Source organism: Centrocercus urophasianus, unplaced genomic scaffold, assembly GCF_019232065.1.
Source record: "Centrocercus urophasianus isolate 14NV4802_14NV808 unplaced genomic scaffold, USGS_Curo_1.0 seq_12, whole genome shotgun sequence".
Taxonomy (NCBI): Eukaryota; Metazoa; Chordata; class Aves; order Galliformes; family Phasianidae; genus Centrocercus; species Centrocercus urophasianus.
Genome location: NW_024884364.1, coordinates 11,780,085 through 11,796,118, shown reverse-complemented (window position 1 = coordinate 11,796,118; position 16,034 = coordinate 11,780,085). Strand labels below are relative to the sequence as shown.

General features: G+C 37.2%; 1 protein-coding gene across 4 annotated transcripts; it reads right to left on the bottom strand.

Annotated features, from left to right (window-relative positions):
* Positions 1-2,393: 2,393 nt before the first annotated feature.
* On the bottom strand, positions 2,394-14,069 carry LOC122156081 (T-cell receptor-associated transmembrane adapter 1). Of its 4 annotated transcripts, none has more exons than XM_042810551.1 (8): positions 13,873-14,069; positions 9,987-10,172; positions 8,651-8,764; positions 7,847-7,915; positions 6,963-6,999; positions 5,760-5,821; positions 4,725-4,786; positions 2,394-3,609 (listed from the first exon to the last, which is right to left on the bottom strand). In XM_042810551.1, exons 3-8 carry the CDS (start codon positions 8,754-8,756, stop codon positions 3,346-3,348), a joined length of 600 nt encoding a protein of 199 aa, XP_042666485.1. In that variant the 5' UTR covers positions 8,757-8,764; positions 9,987-10,172; positions 13,873-14,069; the 3' UTR covers positions 2,394-3,345. The 4 variants fall into 4 exon arrangements, with proteins under 4 accessions (XP_042666485.1, XP_042666486.1, XP_042666484.1 ...); XM_042810552.1 differs by having other exon boundaries at positions 9,987-10,169; XM_042810550.1 differs by lacking the exon at positions 9,987-10,172 and having other exon boundaries at positions 13,873-14,067.
* Positions 14,070-16,034: the final 1,965 nt, after the last annotated feature.

The following is a 16,034-nucleotide window of genomic DNA, read 5'->3' as shown; positions in this document are numbered from 1 at the left end:
TTGTTGCTCTGCTGTCATTGTGGTGCTTTCTATTGCATTACACTGCTTTAAAAATTTTATTTCAGGAATAAATTCTCAGGAAAGGTTTACCTATCTACAACAAATACATGAGAAAGATTTGGCAGGGTCCCAAGGGTTTTTGTTCCTGTGTTCTTTCTTAGCAAGGAGACAGTTTTAGTGGTATCAGATCAAGTATGCTCTATTTTAACTGTATTGCTCCATGTCAACTTTCCAAACTTCAGAAAAGGATAAATTTATTTGACTGAACTTCATTTTGGGGCATGTGCTCTTTGGTTTGGTTTTGATGTCGTTTTTCTTGTTTGTTCCTGCTTTTACACTGTTGCAGCACTTATAATCAAGACTTTGGTGATTTTAAGTGCTGTTGAATGGAATAAGGAAACAGCTTCAGTAAGGCCTACTCTAGCATAAAAAGACAGTCTTCAGTGGGTGATTTTCGCAATGTGCATGCGCACGCAATGTATCTTACGTCATTCGAGTGTGATGTTTTCTTCAACAATTTAAGGTTGTCTTTTAGAAATGTTTTAGTAGGTCACTTTTATTCTGGCTCTGAGTATAGATGTACATTAGGAAACATACTTTATGAACTACATTCTTCTTGGATTTGTTAAGGTAATTATTTCCCTTTATTTCTTGAGAAAGTACTTAGTATGAAATTCCATGTTCTCTGTTCTAAATGTAAACTGTAATTAGCTTTTTGGATGTATCTGAATATGTCTTTTGAACAGCAACAGAATACAAGTTTATCCAGGTATGAAAGCAAATTTATTTAAAGAACAGAAATAGTTCATTCATCTATGGAAATTACTTGGAATCATAACGTAGTTCTTGAAAAACTTTAGGTGTTGGAAGATAAGCTTATCCCAGTACCATTATTTTTTGTGTGTGTCAGCAGTGGCAAATAGGAGTTACGTAATTATTTTGGAGTTTGATCCACCAACATCCAATTTATCTGTATTCTAGAAAGTATGATATCACCAAGAGTCTGTTGCGATTGCTGGAGGATGTCTGGCATAGACCTGTGAAAATTCAGTGGTGCTACTTAATACTCTGCTTTTGTCTCTGTTCTTCCCTTCAAAGTCTTCTGCTTCTGCCACCGTATAATATGCTTCTCCAACATGCTTTTAAGTGCTAAGCTTTCTGCGAGAAAGTTTTACATTGCTTTCCTCTGCTTCAAAATATATACAACGCTATAAATACAGGTTCTGTTACTGAGACTATACCTAATGTCTCCTTTTCTTATTTTGTTATAATTATGAGGGTAGCTCTGAAAGTAGTACTTCCTGTTTTATTATGTTAGAGGCAGATGTTGGTGGCAGTACAGGTATCCTGCCAATATTCTCTTATATTCTGTTGTCACACGACAGGTGGCAGCAGAGGGGCCATATGACAAAATGGCATGTGACATGGAAGTGCATATGAAGTAAAGGCGTGTAATTGAATTCCTCCATGTGAAAAACATTGCTCCCGTTGACTTTCATCAACTCTTACTGAATGTTTCTGGAACCAAACAGTGGATGTGAACACAATGAGGCTGTGGGTGGTGTGTTTCAGCAGTGGTGACAGCAGCAGTTGATCACCTCCACTAATGCAGATTTTTGTGAGGGCAACATGGAGGCTGTTTGTTTGTTGCTAGTGAAAATACATGGCTGATGGTGATTGCTATACCAAAAAATTTGTAGCTGGGAGTTTGCTCTATCAAGTAGCATTGTTGTGCTCTTTGTGTCTGTTGTAGTTTCCATGGAAATAAATAGGAGGCATTATTTTGGATTGACCTATGTGTATTGATTTGATTTCAGCTCAAGACAGCTAATAGTACTACTGAGCAGCGTGGTCTGCAGGGGTTTGCTTTTTCCTTTTGATCTAGAAGAGGAGTTAAGACATAGCTTGTTCAAAGAGGTTTGTTAACTAAAATAAACATGGACCAGACTTCTTTAACTCTGACTTTTTTTTTTTTTTGTCCCCTTCACAGATATGTTGCATCTATGGACTAGCTCTTTGTCCTGTAGGTGGTTTGGTTCTTGTAACTGGTTTAGAGCTACTGTCTCCATCAGAACCTTAGACACTGGCACTCTGAATGCCCTTTAGCATTTCAAGCTCTTTGGCACAATGCTCTGCATGGGTGTATTTATTTACTTGCTGTTGGGATTTTTTTTGTTTTTTGTTTTGGTTTGGTTTTAAAGACAGAACTGTCCAAAACCTAGAGAATAGGCATAGCACATCAACATGTGTTACTGTTTCCATCTGCTGCTTACTGACTCCCAGAACGTGTCACATAAAAATAAATCCCCACTATAAAAGCTTACCTTCTGATGAGTTGAAAGTGTAAAGATGAATGTGCACATAGAATGTAAATTACATGGGGAAACAAGTAGTTCTTTCTACTTTTGTGAAGAAGTTTATTGACAAAGGCACTAGGAATTTAAATAGAAAATAGAAAATTAGAAAAATTCTCTGGCAAAGGCTGATGGTTAGAAATCATTTGCCAGTATCCTTACTTATTCTTGAGTACAAAAAAAGTGGTGTTATACAAAAAAAGTGTTATGTTAGTAGAGGAATGAAGATTCGAGATGTACGCCGATATTGCTCACAAAAGGAAAGTGAGGATATGTAACAGGCTGCATGAAGCCCAAGACCGCTAGTAATTAGCCTCACTCCCCCCCCCCTTCCCATCATGGCAGTGGCTCTTCCCAACCAAGCAGTCCAAGCTGGTCCTTAGCGCACCCCATCATTCAGCAGCAACCAAAACATTGGCCCAAGACAGTTTCTTTTCACTTAGTGCAGCCCAGGCAAGCTGAAAGGTTGGACACCATGCTGTAGACTGTTCACCATGGGAAAATACACAATCTTGAATGCGGACCTATTTTTAATTGGGAAAGCATCTGAACCCTTAAGTGTGCATATGTGAAACGCCATTTCTTTTCAATAGTACTGTTAAAACCTATGTAGAAGAGTAGTCATACTCTGTGAGAGTTCTACAGGCAACTCAGTGGATCTTCTAGGACTGTATGAAGTTCGATGGTTATTTTTAAACAAAGTATTAATTTTTACTTTACCATGTAGAAGCTGGTATCTCTCTGTTCACAGCTCCCTTTCACAATGTATTCAGAAGGAAAGTCCCTTTAAAAGGGCAGCATGAGCCTACAGCTATTTTTTGCTTAATCCATAGATGTGTTTTGAAGGTGATTTGGAATGTTTTATTTAGCTGCTTCACACCATTGTTTGTAATTTAAGTTTGGCAGGGTACAGTCTCTAATCATTCACTCTTCCTCCAGAATTAATAAAGCATATCTCACTTTGATTTCATACTTGGTTCATGAAGCCGCTTCAAATGTTCTCTCCATTTGTCCTATGAATCAAACCCATTAATCTTATGGGATCGTCATGAATGGCTTCTATGTTTGCTGTATTTTCAGCAGCCAGTTGCTCACTGTTAAGGTAAATGCAAGCTTTGGAAGCTGTAATGGTGGATTTAGATGATCTTTCTTCTTCATCCTCTAATGGAGGGTCTTTCTTCCTCCTTGGTTTTCTGCGTTTTCCCTTGGTGCTGTGATCAAGTGAGGCGTAACACATCTGATCAACTGATTCCACCTGGAAGGAAGTTTACTTTATAATTAACATTCAGTAGTTGTGTCTGCTTTAAAATTATGTCTGATGCTTTGAACATGTCTACGTGGTAATCACAGTAGGGGCTGAGGTTTACCCGAGCTAGCTGTAAATTACATTATTAGAAGTACAAATGATTAAGTTACAATAGCACAGAAAACAGACTAATGTAACTTAATGCTAATTAAGTTATGTTATATCCTTACAATTGTGTAAGGCTCATACCCTTAAAATTGTGGCAGAGAGGAAGCCCTCTTCCAGATATCATTTCAAAGATTCTCTGTGGGAAATAAGAGCAGTTTGTGTAATCGTTCCAGGTTCTTTGAGATGCAGGGCATTGTTTGATCTGTTTTTCTTCACTCAAATTGATTTATTGGAATCCCATTATTAGCAACAATACTTTTCATAGACTTTGTGCAGAAAAAAGTAGTAACAGGTGACTTTTCTGCATATGTTATCTGATTTCTAGAGTAAAATACATGTTTTGTTTCCACTTCTCTGTGTTTTTCAAACCAAATTGTTGAGCACTATTGGCACTGGAATTTTCTGTGGAGTTTATGAAAACAAATCTTTAAATAAAAAGGGAGAGACTGGGAATGATTCCTTATGAAATACCTAGAAAGCAACTCCAAAATTGATTTTGGGAATGCTTCAATTATAGACAGATTTCAATTGAAACTTGTATGCTTTTAGATTTTCAAGTAACAACAAAATACAAATCAATAGAAAATTGGTTGTCTTTAACAAGTTAAGGAATATAGATTTTTATACTGGGCAGGAAAGAATCAGTCAAATTTGTGATTATCATGTGATGCATGTCTAACTGAGCCTGATTTGCATGCTAGTGACTGAGCATTATCATGCCACATGGATGGAAATTATCTGTTTGTAATCTTTCTCCTCCCTTACTAATGACCCAGATTGAACAAAAATTCAAATGTGCTTAAATTCTCTGATAAACTGAGACACTGAAGTATGAAGAATTTTTGTGATGTGCAGCAGGAATATTTTTGATACTTATTGTCATGGAATAAATGCAAGAACTCTGTGACAGACCACATCACTGTGATTCAGAAATCCAAAATTAAAAGTGAAGATACCTGTTGTAGTTCATTAACTGGCCTTTGAGGCTGGGACTTCATCTGCTCGTAACAACATTCCTCTGTAATGTACCAAAGCAGAAAAGTATTTCTGTTACTAAGACACACTACTCAGAATTAAAAGATCCAATTAACAAATCCTCTGTTACAGAAGTACCTCCTCACCCCCACCAGTTTACTACGTTAGAAGTTTCACTTGTTTGGTAGTGACACAGATATTGCTTCTGTCTTCCTCTGCTTACAGAGAGGCAATCAGCTAAGAAATTCTGATGCAGACACTCTGAAACAAAAAATATTCTGTGGGTGGATGGGAAGTTTCTCATTCCCTAACTGGACGTTATTTGGAGCTGTTGGAACATCTTCGATTAAGAGTAACTTGACATACCTATATGTTTGTCAGTACAAACAACTTTTCAGCTTCAGAGCTATGCAGAGACTAGTAGGCTTTGAGTGATATACCATCCACCTGTCTATATCCAGCTGCAGTTATGATTTTATTGTCTCTAATATGGTATGGATGATGATTCTTCACTTTGGCCCAGTGAAGCAGTCTGCCCACCCTCCAGCCACCGTGGGCTGTGCTTCAGCATTTCTGTTAACATCTTTCATTTGTGAATGGACAGCACTGAGAGCAGGTATGTGCTACTATTTGCTAGCTTGTCTGGGGGCACTGACTTTGGACAGGAGGCAATTTGTGTCTTAGATTGCTTGGAAGTGTGTGTGCTAAGTGTGTTGTTTAAATGGGTGCAGCTTTACATATAGAAAAGCTGTTGGTTTCGAAGTATTTGACTGAACAGTACTGTTTGGGTAGTTTTTTTTTTAAAAAAAAAGTCAAATTCTATACATGACCTCATCTTACAAATAGTGCAGTATGTAATTTGATGTAGGCAATGAGTAGGTATGAGTAAAGCATTTTATTTAAAGGGAAAGATTCTCAAGGCTGCTGAGAAACACAGAATGTGTTGGCCAGTCTGCTTTTAATTCTGCATTTCTTACAGACACTGAAGAGACAAGTGTTCTTAAAATGAAACTTACCTAAAATATCTTGACTGAGATTGCCATAAACTGGGTCATCTCCTCTGTAGCAGTCACTATAGCTAGAAAAGGGATAGAAAGATAATTTTAAATTGTTTCATAATCTTTATTTAGGACCCCACTATTCTACTCTTACCTTACCATTTTACACACACATAGCAGAAGACTGTATGTGACCTAAAAACCAAGGCGATGGTAACTCCAACTTCACAGAAGGAAGTGTCCTTTCTTCTCCCATATTCTAAACTAAAACTGAATTGAAATTGAACTGAAATTCTTATGTTGATGCACCTAAACAAGATCAAAGCAAAGTTTCACTTTGAGTTTTTAATGGCATTCTGTGTTTTGCAACCTGGTGTTGTTTGAAAATGTTTTCAAACATGTTTGTAAAAATGAGGATTGTTGAGAGGTTCACTGTCTGATCCTGCTGCATCCCTATCCTGTGCCTTGTCAAGGATAAAGTAATGAAATATGCTACTTTATTTCAGTGGTATTTCTCAGCTGAGCAGGCAATAACAAACAAAGTAGAGGGACTTCCAGTTTCCAGGGAGTATGTTAATGAGGATTGATTTTGGAGTGGGGGCAGCAGCTTTTGTGGTTTTGATTCAAAGGCCTGATATATTGGAGTGGCCTGATATATTGGAGTTGAGATGAAATTCCTTCCATCTCTGTTTTCCACAGTAACTTTAATATGGAGTAAATTCAACAAACTTGGTGACAGATGGGGAGCTGTCCGGCATCTGGAATCAATGCAAACTGCTTTATTGCTTTGGAATGTAATTTGTAAAAGAAATGCAAATACAGATTATTGTTCCACAAGAATGAAATAACAGATCATAATTCCTCATTGTTTTCTGAGTGTTCTCTTTACTATAGATTCATTGATTCCAAGTAGTAAATAGTGCCTTAACACAATATATCATGCTTCCTTCAGTATTGAAGGTTACCATATCAGCATGCAGTTTTTTATTCTTCATGAAATGTCTGGAGGGCATCTCTTGCATGAAAATTTTTCCCCTGCCTTTTCTTTTCTTTTTCTTTCTTTTTTTTTTTTTTTTTTTAAACAATCATTCTGTTTTCCAGTATCTCCAGGCAGGCCACGTAAGATATTGGAGGGGTGGCACAGAAGAAAATTCAAAGACATCTATCACCATTTATTGCTTATTTTACTCTTCTCAGAAAAGGATTACTTATACAGCTTACCTTTCAGTGTTGTCTTCATTGTCTTTATATGTTTTAGCTGGAAAAAAAAATTAAAAAGTGAAAAGATAATGAAATGTGCTCCTTAAGAACAATTCAGATAATTGTCTTAATTGACATGCTTTTGACTTCACTGTAGGGAGTGAAATTGAAAGCTGTGGCATCTAAGCACTTTCAGTTGTCCCGTTTCACTCAATTTTGAATAATAATTTAAAAAGCTTGTGTTATGTTTCTGTGCTATGCTACAGACTGTGTTAGTTTACAAGAAGGTCTTCAATCTCTATTTTGTTAAGCATCAAATACAGTCCCTTCTCCCAGAAGTGTACTGTAACACATGGGATTAATTTCTCGTTCCCTCCTCTTTCTGCTTCTAACTCTTCTTTTTTTTCCCCCTCTGCCTAAGGAGGCACATCATGTGTTTATATTAGAAAATGAAAGGTTCGTTTGTTTTACTGGCAGTTCAGAGTTGCTCCTGTCTCTGAAAGAGAGAGATCTGCAGATGAAGAAATTGAGGCAGAAAGATTTATTGCTAGAGCTTGATTAATAACTCAGGAATGCATGACTTTCTATCTTGTTCTCCAGAACTCCAGAATCTGCCTTGGTAAAACTCTGATACCATGAATACTGTAGCATCAGCCAATCTGACTGCAACCTTGCTCAAGGTTAGTTTTGTAAATGGCTGTGATTTTTCATCACACAAATGTCTGCCTAGTAACACTAAAAGACAAAAAACAAAAAGGCAACGCCCTCCTCCCTCTCCCAGAACACTCCAGGCTCTCTTTTAATAGCCTGTCAGCTATTCATCGTGAATTCTGCTTATAGGTGTAAGCCTCCTGCTTACCTAAATTATCTATGCATGTGAATATGTTTCAAGTGGTTCAATCTACCTGTGTTTGCCTGCCCATCCATATGCATGCAGCACAAGGAGCAGATTTCCCAGTGTAAGGTCACTTTTCCTGAATGGGAATGGTGAGAATTGTACAGCTGATTGGTAGTAATGCCTTAGGCAGTGATGTGAAAAATCTTAGTTAATTTTAACAAAAACAGAGCATGACTGTAGTCACCCTCTAACAAATAAAACAAATTAGTTCCATAGACTAAACACATTACTATTATTATTGACACATTGGATTAAGCACTAGAATCCCATGATGAAAAGCAATTTTTTGTTCCAAATAAAGTGAGTACAGAATTTTTATATCTGAAATTCAAATAAGCTTTTAGGAATTTGAAGAGGATACAATTTTCTTAAATGTATTTTGTATTACTTCAGCTACTCAAAATCATTTTTAAATTAAAGTACATACGTTAAATCAGTTGCATGTAGAACATGAAAATGTTCTACAAAAGGGGAGTTATTCATCTTAAAAATACACTTTTAAAAATAAAACATTAGCCAGAAATAAATTCTTCACCATATACACACGCTGTTGGTTTATCTTCAGAGGATGAATTTGAGTAGCTGCTTTTGGTAGCGGATTAGGCAGCTAGTGATCATCCTGTAATGTTATCTGACTCTCCTAAATAATTGAACAGTTTCATCCTCACAACTGGAATCATTCTAGTCAAAAGATAACTGTAAGATTCAGAGAAGTAGTTTGTTGGTTTGACACCTGTCAAAATCAATAGCATTCTCTGCAGATATTTTTAAGCTCTTAAATTCCATCCCTTACAGAGACAGTCTTGCTTACCTTCTTGTTTCTTTTTCATATAGTGTGAAATATTCAGTATCAATGAAAAAATGAGAGCCAAACTTAGAAAGGCCAGAACTCCCCAGACAGAATAATGGCAGTCCATTCCTGTAACTGAAAGAAAATTGTTTTACAATACATGTCATCTAAAAATCATGCTGTATTTTTTGTGGCTTGTTGATTTATTTTTTTTTTCCCCTCCTTTACCTCAAGCTTCTGTATTTTTTCTCCACGCTACAAGAAGTATAGCTGGAAGAGCTAAACAATTAATATCCAAACCAGCTGCTAAATAATAAAAAACCTGTAAATTTTAACAGAGATGCTGTTTCACAGCAAATCAAAGATTGAGATACTGGTTTGCCTGTAAGATGCAGTAAAAATCAGAAATTGACATGGAAAAAAACCCTCATTTTAATGAATAGCTTTGAAAATTTTCTAGTTTTCAGTAAGTTTTTGCTAAATGTTAGAGTTTATGAATGAAATTCAGAAAATGAATTTGGATAGAACTACACTGGGAATTTCTCTCTGTGCAACAGATTTCAAAGATTGGCTGTGTGTTTTCTTGCATCTCCTATTAAAGCCACTTATCTTTACTCATATCCTTGCTCTCCTTCCTGAGAAAGCAAATGGTGTAGTAGCTAAGGATGAGCAGAAACTGGGAGCTGGACACCCCATGGACAACTGCAGAGAAAACCCTGAACAGCTCCTGAAGTACCTATACCAGGTGGTTCTGTTTCACTGAGCTCCTCTTGTGCTAAAACTGCCTCTTGCTGAAGTCCTGTTACAAACACAAAAAGGAACCCATACTCAATGAATCTTGTCTAGTGATTCATCAATTAACGTAGCTCATGTGAATTTTCCATCACAAAGCTTTCTGATGACAATAGACTAATTGTCATGGTCTGATGGCCAGAATGATCAGCATTGCTGCAAATGGCCTGTGAAACCTTTCCCTGACAGCAGACATACTAGCCAAGCAAAATGGTGAAACGAGCGTGAATCTAAATTCTTCACATTTCCTAGAGGCATGTTTCACGTTCTTTTAGATTTGGAGTACTTAATGAATTCCAGTAATGGTGCACAAAAAAGTGTGGCAGAAGCAGAGCAGTCAATGGGAGAGGTTAGATGTACCGTCAGAGTGAGATTCAAGCATGTCCATAATATTCCCATTTGTTTTTGATGTAGCTGGATTCCATTAGGGCTTAAGTTTTTATTTACTTCTTAAAGGAAAGCTGATGTAAAGGAGTATGCATTCCCATGTTGTAGGCAAGGGCAATGTATTGGTCCTGCTGAAAATAGAAGGGATTGCTCTTTGGCTCACTGGGCTCCAGCTCACCTTAGGAAGTGTCCCTTCTGTTTTTTTTCCCTAATTACGCTGGTGTTGCAGGAGATGTTTTAGTTTTGTTTTATTCCAATCCACAGATGTTCTTACAACGATGAAGTAAGATAAATAATCCCATGTGGTGCAAAATCATGAGTCACATCGGCTAAGGTGCAGCTTTTCTTCCTGCTCAGAACTCTTCTTAAAAGAACAAAACAGAACAAATAAGCTGTACCTCTCTGGCAGATTGGTAGCTTTTCTTCATATGATCCTTCCAGTGGTCATTTACCCTTCCTTTTAAATTAAATATTCAATTTTCCCTGCTTTCTTTTCTGCTACTGTAGTTCTCTCAAGGGAACTTGGGGGCTTTCCATGACTGCATTAACACTTTTCCTGTTGAGAAACACTTTCTTACAGTGAGATACAGACATTTAAGACAAGACACTGCACTGAAGCAGCTACGTATTCCCATTTTCCAGAGGAAGAATTAAAAGGCATGTCTCACCTAGAAGATGTTATTACGTCAAAAACAACCAGTGCTTCAAACCTTTTACAATAGGTCTACAAAATTTGCATTCTCTGCAACCTGCCCAAAATTACCAGTAGTCCAGATTGCATGTCAACACCAGGATCCTTATGGCTAATGCAGTGCCTAAATATTTCCTCCTTCTTCCCTTCTATCTTTTGTTATATGATTGCCTTTCATTTTTTCTTATGCTCATTTCTTATTGCTTTTCCTAATAATCATTATTCAATGAGGAAAAGCAATACTGTGGCCTGAGAGATTCCCTTCTCATGTATCTGTGACAGAAACTACTATTCTGTGATTCATTAGAATAAAAAGAGGAAGTAGATCCCTAACGTAGAGCTTGGACCTGAGTTCTCAACTTCTAGATGATGGGTTGATGGTTGAAATAGATTACTTTAGTGATCCTTTCCAGTGTTCATAGATTCTATGATCCTTGCTATTGAAGGCTACACTTCATTTCTCTGTTTCAGGAATTCTGATTTTCCCTGGTGTTTCCGGAGTAGGAGAATTCTTAATTGAATTGAACAAGAGAATTAAATTTCAGAGGACAAGCAGGGTGTTTTTCACAGTTTACTTCTGAGTTAAATTGGAATTACTGACTGGAAAAAAAATAAAGGTTGGCAAAATGTTATTTCTCCAGGATTTCAAAGTGTTAAAGCAAAAAAAAAAAAGGCCTGAAGTCTGAATTTCTAATAAATCATATCAATTTTTTTAAATTTACAAACTTTAGCTTTCTAATATGTAGTTTATAAAAATACATGGGGAGAGATAGAAACAAAAGTATAATTTGTTCCTAGCTGAACATCCCTTGGATTATTTTAAAATTAATTTCCCAAAATTCTGATTCCATCTGCTTGTATTTCAGTATAATGGATACTAACATGTAAGTGACTTAAGTGTCTTCTCTTGGAATCTTTTTCTGTCTTGCAATATGATCTATTTGTGTGCCAGACAACACTACTTCAGAAACAAAATCAGTTCTTAGTTACCCATGAAAGCATACCAAAGGCCTTGATCTCTCACACAAGCATGCTCCTCTGTGTGCTCTGTGCTTTTCTAGTGTCAGTCTGAAGTTAATTCTACTTTCTGGGGGGGGGAGTATACTACACTTAATCTTCACAAAAACATCAATAATTTGAACACCTAATACAATAATCTCTACATTCTGGAAGCATTCTTCTTCTGCTGTTCTTTCATTTCTAGTACAGAAATAGGATCAAACTTGGAGGTGTATCTGTATATGTATATTTACGCTGCTTTAAGCATACTGTACTCAGTTAATAAACGCAGGCACAGAAAAGCCTTTCTAAGTACGTTGTTAATTGTAGTTTATTTAATTTTTAGGTCTCTTGGCTGCTTTTTCTACCAACAGATACAAGACATGGAAATAAATAAGCGTTTGTTGGCTTGTTTTTAGGTTGTTTTTTGTTTGTTTGTTTGTTTACAGTCTATTCTGCTGTAATTAGAATGGGGATTAAAGGCAAAACAGAAAAAGTTTACCCTCAGCGAGTGATCTGATGATACCAATATGAGCTGTGCAGTTGACCCAAGAGAAGGAAGAGGTGTCATCCAGAGGGTCCTGGACGGGCTTGAAAAGTGGGCCCATGAGAATCTAATGAGATTCAGCACGGCCAAGTGCAAGGCGTTGCACCTGAGCTCAGGCGATCCCAGGCAGACTGGGAGAAGAACTTTGGGGTCCTGGTGTATGAAAAGCTGGACTTGAGCCAGCAGTGAGCACTTTAAGCCTGGAAGGCCAACTACATCCTAGGCTGCATCAAAAGAGGGGTGGCCAGCAGAGTGAGGGAGGTAATTTTGCCCCTCTACTCTGCCCCCGTGAGGCCTCAGCTGGAGTACTGTGTCCAGGTCTGGGTCTCCCAGTACAGGAAGGATGTGGAGCTGTTGCAGCAGATCCAGAGTAGGACCATGAAGATGATCAGAGGGCTAGAGCACCTCTCTTATGAAGAACGGCTGAAGGTGCTGGGCTTGTTTGGCTTGGAGAAGAGAAGGCTCCAGGGGAATCTCGATGCAGCCTTCTGGTCCTTAGAAAGTGTGCTTATAAACGAGGTGAAGATTGAGTTTTTGCCTCGGCAGAAGCTGATAGGGCAAATAGGAATGATTTTAAACTAGAAGGAAGTTTAGATATTAGGAGGAAATTTTTCACTCACAATATAGTGAGGCAATGGCAGGCTGTCCAGAGAAACTACGAATGCCCCCTTCCTGTGGAGGCGTTCAAAGCCAGGTTTGATGGGGCCCTGGACAGCCTGAGCTGGTGGGTGGCAACCCTGCCCATGGCTGGGAGTTGGAACTGGATGAGCTTTAAGGTCCTTTCCAACCCAAGCCGTTCTATGACAAAAGCCAAAAACAAAACACTCTAATCTTTCTAGGATTAATTTCTGCAATTCTGCAATTATTGCAACTTGAAGGAATGAGCATGATCATCCTTTCCTAATTATGTACTTATATTTTGGTGAAAGGAACCAGATTCTACAGTGTGGGGCTAGAAATAAGTATTATTTTCCTAACAGTATATGAATATATAGCAGAAAATACTAAGCTCTGTTCTGTCATTTTCTAATGTACTTTATTTAGTATATATATACATATTCTAACGTACTTTCATCAGAAAGGAACATAGAATTCTTTTACTACACTTTCCTATTGAAGAGAAACGAGATAGGGAATACAGATAATTGTCAAGCAGGAGTTGCTTAACAACATGCCATCTATAGTATCAATTCATAAACCTGCTTGTGTGAATGACTACTTGATCACTACGAAGTTTTAGAAGATAAGCTGGAGCATAAAATGGTTTGTTTCTCCTTGTTTCTATCTGTAAAGTTTTCAACAATGAGACAAAATTAATTTTTCCTCTCTCCAATTAAATGATGAGATAAATAATATTCTGTACTAATGACCTCTTCTAAAAAGAAACATTAAGAGTCTGAGGAATGTTGAATTAACATTAATAATGCTTCCATCTGTGTGAGCTTTTAAGACAGGATTAATTCACCGGAAAGGATTCCTTAAGCTGCAATTAATTAGTGCACAACTAATTGCTTTAGTCAGTTGCTAATATCAACTTCGTACTTCAGAAGGGAAGAAGTGCACCACCATAAAATAAGAAATCCTCAGTTTAGTAAATGTTTTAGGCACAAAAATGATGCCAATGCTTAGCCTTCATCAACAAGCCTTTATGCTTTTGTCTGCTTTGCTGAAGATTAATGAAGGTTTAAGCAAGTGATGGTGACTCGTCCTCACCATTATATTATTATTAATAATTTGACTTCAGAATAGTGGACTGGTAGTCAACCAAAGTACGTTTCTATCATTCTGTTGTTTTCAAATGTGTAGTACAAAAAGAACAAGACTTACCTGGTTATGTTGCTTGTAAGAATGCCCCACACCTCTTTATGCAACAGGAAATCAACTTATGTTACGTTGGTAGACCTTGGATGCTGTTTTATATCAGACTTAGGAGCACAAATCTATCTCTGGAGTTGCCGTCAATCTCAAAGGGCTCTAGTCTTCTCTTCACCAGCTTTCTTACAAACAGGAAATGTAGCTCGGGCTTTTACAACTTCACTAGCAAACTGACAGTCTCCTTGATCATATGATTCTGAGAGGGAATAAAAAATCTACGTGTGCTTGCATGTAATATCCACCCATGTTGCCACAGAAGAGTATGTATAGGATTATTTGTTCAATTCATATGATACAAGCATACTTTTGTAGAAACCACACTGTCAGGTGTCTTGTTTTGCTTTTATGTTGAATTTCACAGAAGTATTTGGGTGCCTGTTAAACTCAATTACAGGAATGTTTTCCATAGGAATGCTATCTGACTCTTTCTACCTTGAGGTTTCTAAACCAAGCCTGGAAAGTTTTTGCTGAGAGAGCCTACAGTTTTGTAAAAAGTAAAAGATGCTGTGGCATGATGTAGAAATTATACCATTGACAGCTTTTCTCCCACCGTTCTTTCAGGTCTATGAATCTTGGCCCATGATCAACAGCAAGTTGTGGATAGAGAGTAAATCATGAATGTTTGTTTTTAAATTTAACGAAACGTGCCTATGTTTGGCTACAGAAGCCATTTTATTCTCAGAACTGCAGTTGCTTCTTCCAGAGGAAGCCAGCTTGTACAGAACTGTTTTAAGAGACTTTCTTTAAACTCTGAGAGTTTGTGTGGTTTTGGTTTTTGCTTTTTTTTTTTTTTTAAGAGTAGTTGATCTTATTTCCAATTATGCATAACGTAGAAGTGAGAAGTGTTACTTAAAAAAAAAAAAGGTGAATCACCTGTCTGTGCTTATCTTTTTAGAATACGTGTATTTACACTGTCCTTAGTTAGTATAATCTAAGGAACAATGCAAAGTCATCCTCTTTAGGAAATGCTCTTATAGGAGGAAATGTCCTTGGCTGTATATGTTTATTTGGGATACTATTACTTTTAGATATTATTTTTCTATTAACTGGCTTAGATTAATGCTTAAGAAATAATTTACTGGTTTAGCATTCTTTGCAGGTGCAGATTAGTCTTAATATGATATATTATTTCATTTGAGTCCAAAGGCAAGAACAGCTCTTAACTACTCAGAGCTTTATCAGAATGAAGCATGTTAATAATGAGAAATTATTCTAGAAATAATGAGCATTATTTTTGAGGTTGTAATTATCTTGATGAAAAGTTGAATGAAAAATAACATTTTAAACTGGTCATAGCTTTGGTGTCTCCTAGCTACTAAATTCAGACATCCTACTCAAATATGGGTAGCATCAAAATTAAATATAGATATTATCTCAGTATTAAATGAAAAAGCACATGTACGTCACATTTCATTGAAAATTGGGATTTAGGATGAGAGCTCCTCTCAGTAAATGATGCATGCTATCATCTGTAGTCTAAACTGAAGTTTTTGACATAGAAAAGATACAGTTCTGTGAAATGCTAATTGCAACTGGTATGTTTGAAAGTAAAAGGTTTGTCATGCATTTAGGGAAGGAGAAGGACTCAACCAGCTGGATTTAACAATTCCATGTTGTAGGCTCAGTCGAACAGAAGAGTCCCGAAGCCACATGATGGGAATATGAACCTCAAAATGGGGTCTCTAGTGAAGGAAAAGAAGGATCTTGAGTTGAGTGAGAAGATGGAAAATAGGTAGTGGGGAAATACATATTGTGTTAATTGAGACAGCTACTTAGTTTCTCAGCCGAGAGCGTGAGAAGTAAATCTGAGATGTGCAGAGGATTCATAATGAATTGCTTGTTAGCCTGAACAAGAAGATTATAAGGAATAAATTCCTTTGGAGATAATTAAGGACACAATGGATAGGTGAATAGTGAGAATGCAGCAGGGGATTTCTGTAGGCCTGGAGTAGCACGTTAAAAAAAAATCTGTTCTCCAAGAGCAAATCATTGCTTCTGCAGCCAAAGATGCTGCTGAACAACAAAGTCTGTTGGATGAGGCATGAGTTTGATAAGCTCTTCTGAGCAGCCTGCAACACACCGCAAGTCCTCTTCAATAGCAAGAAACGTTTCAC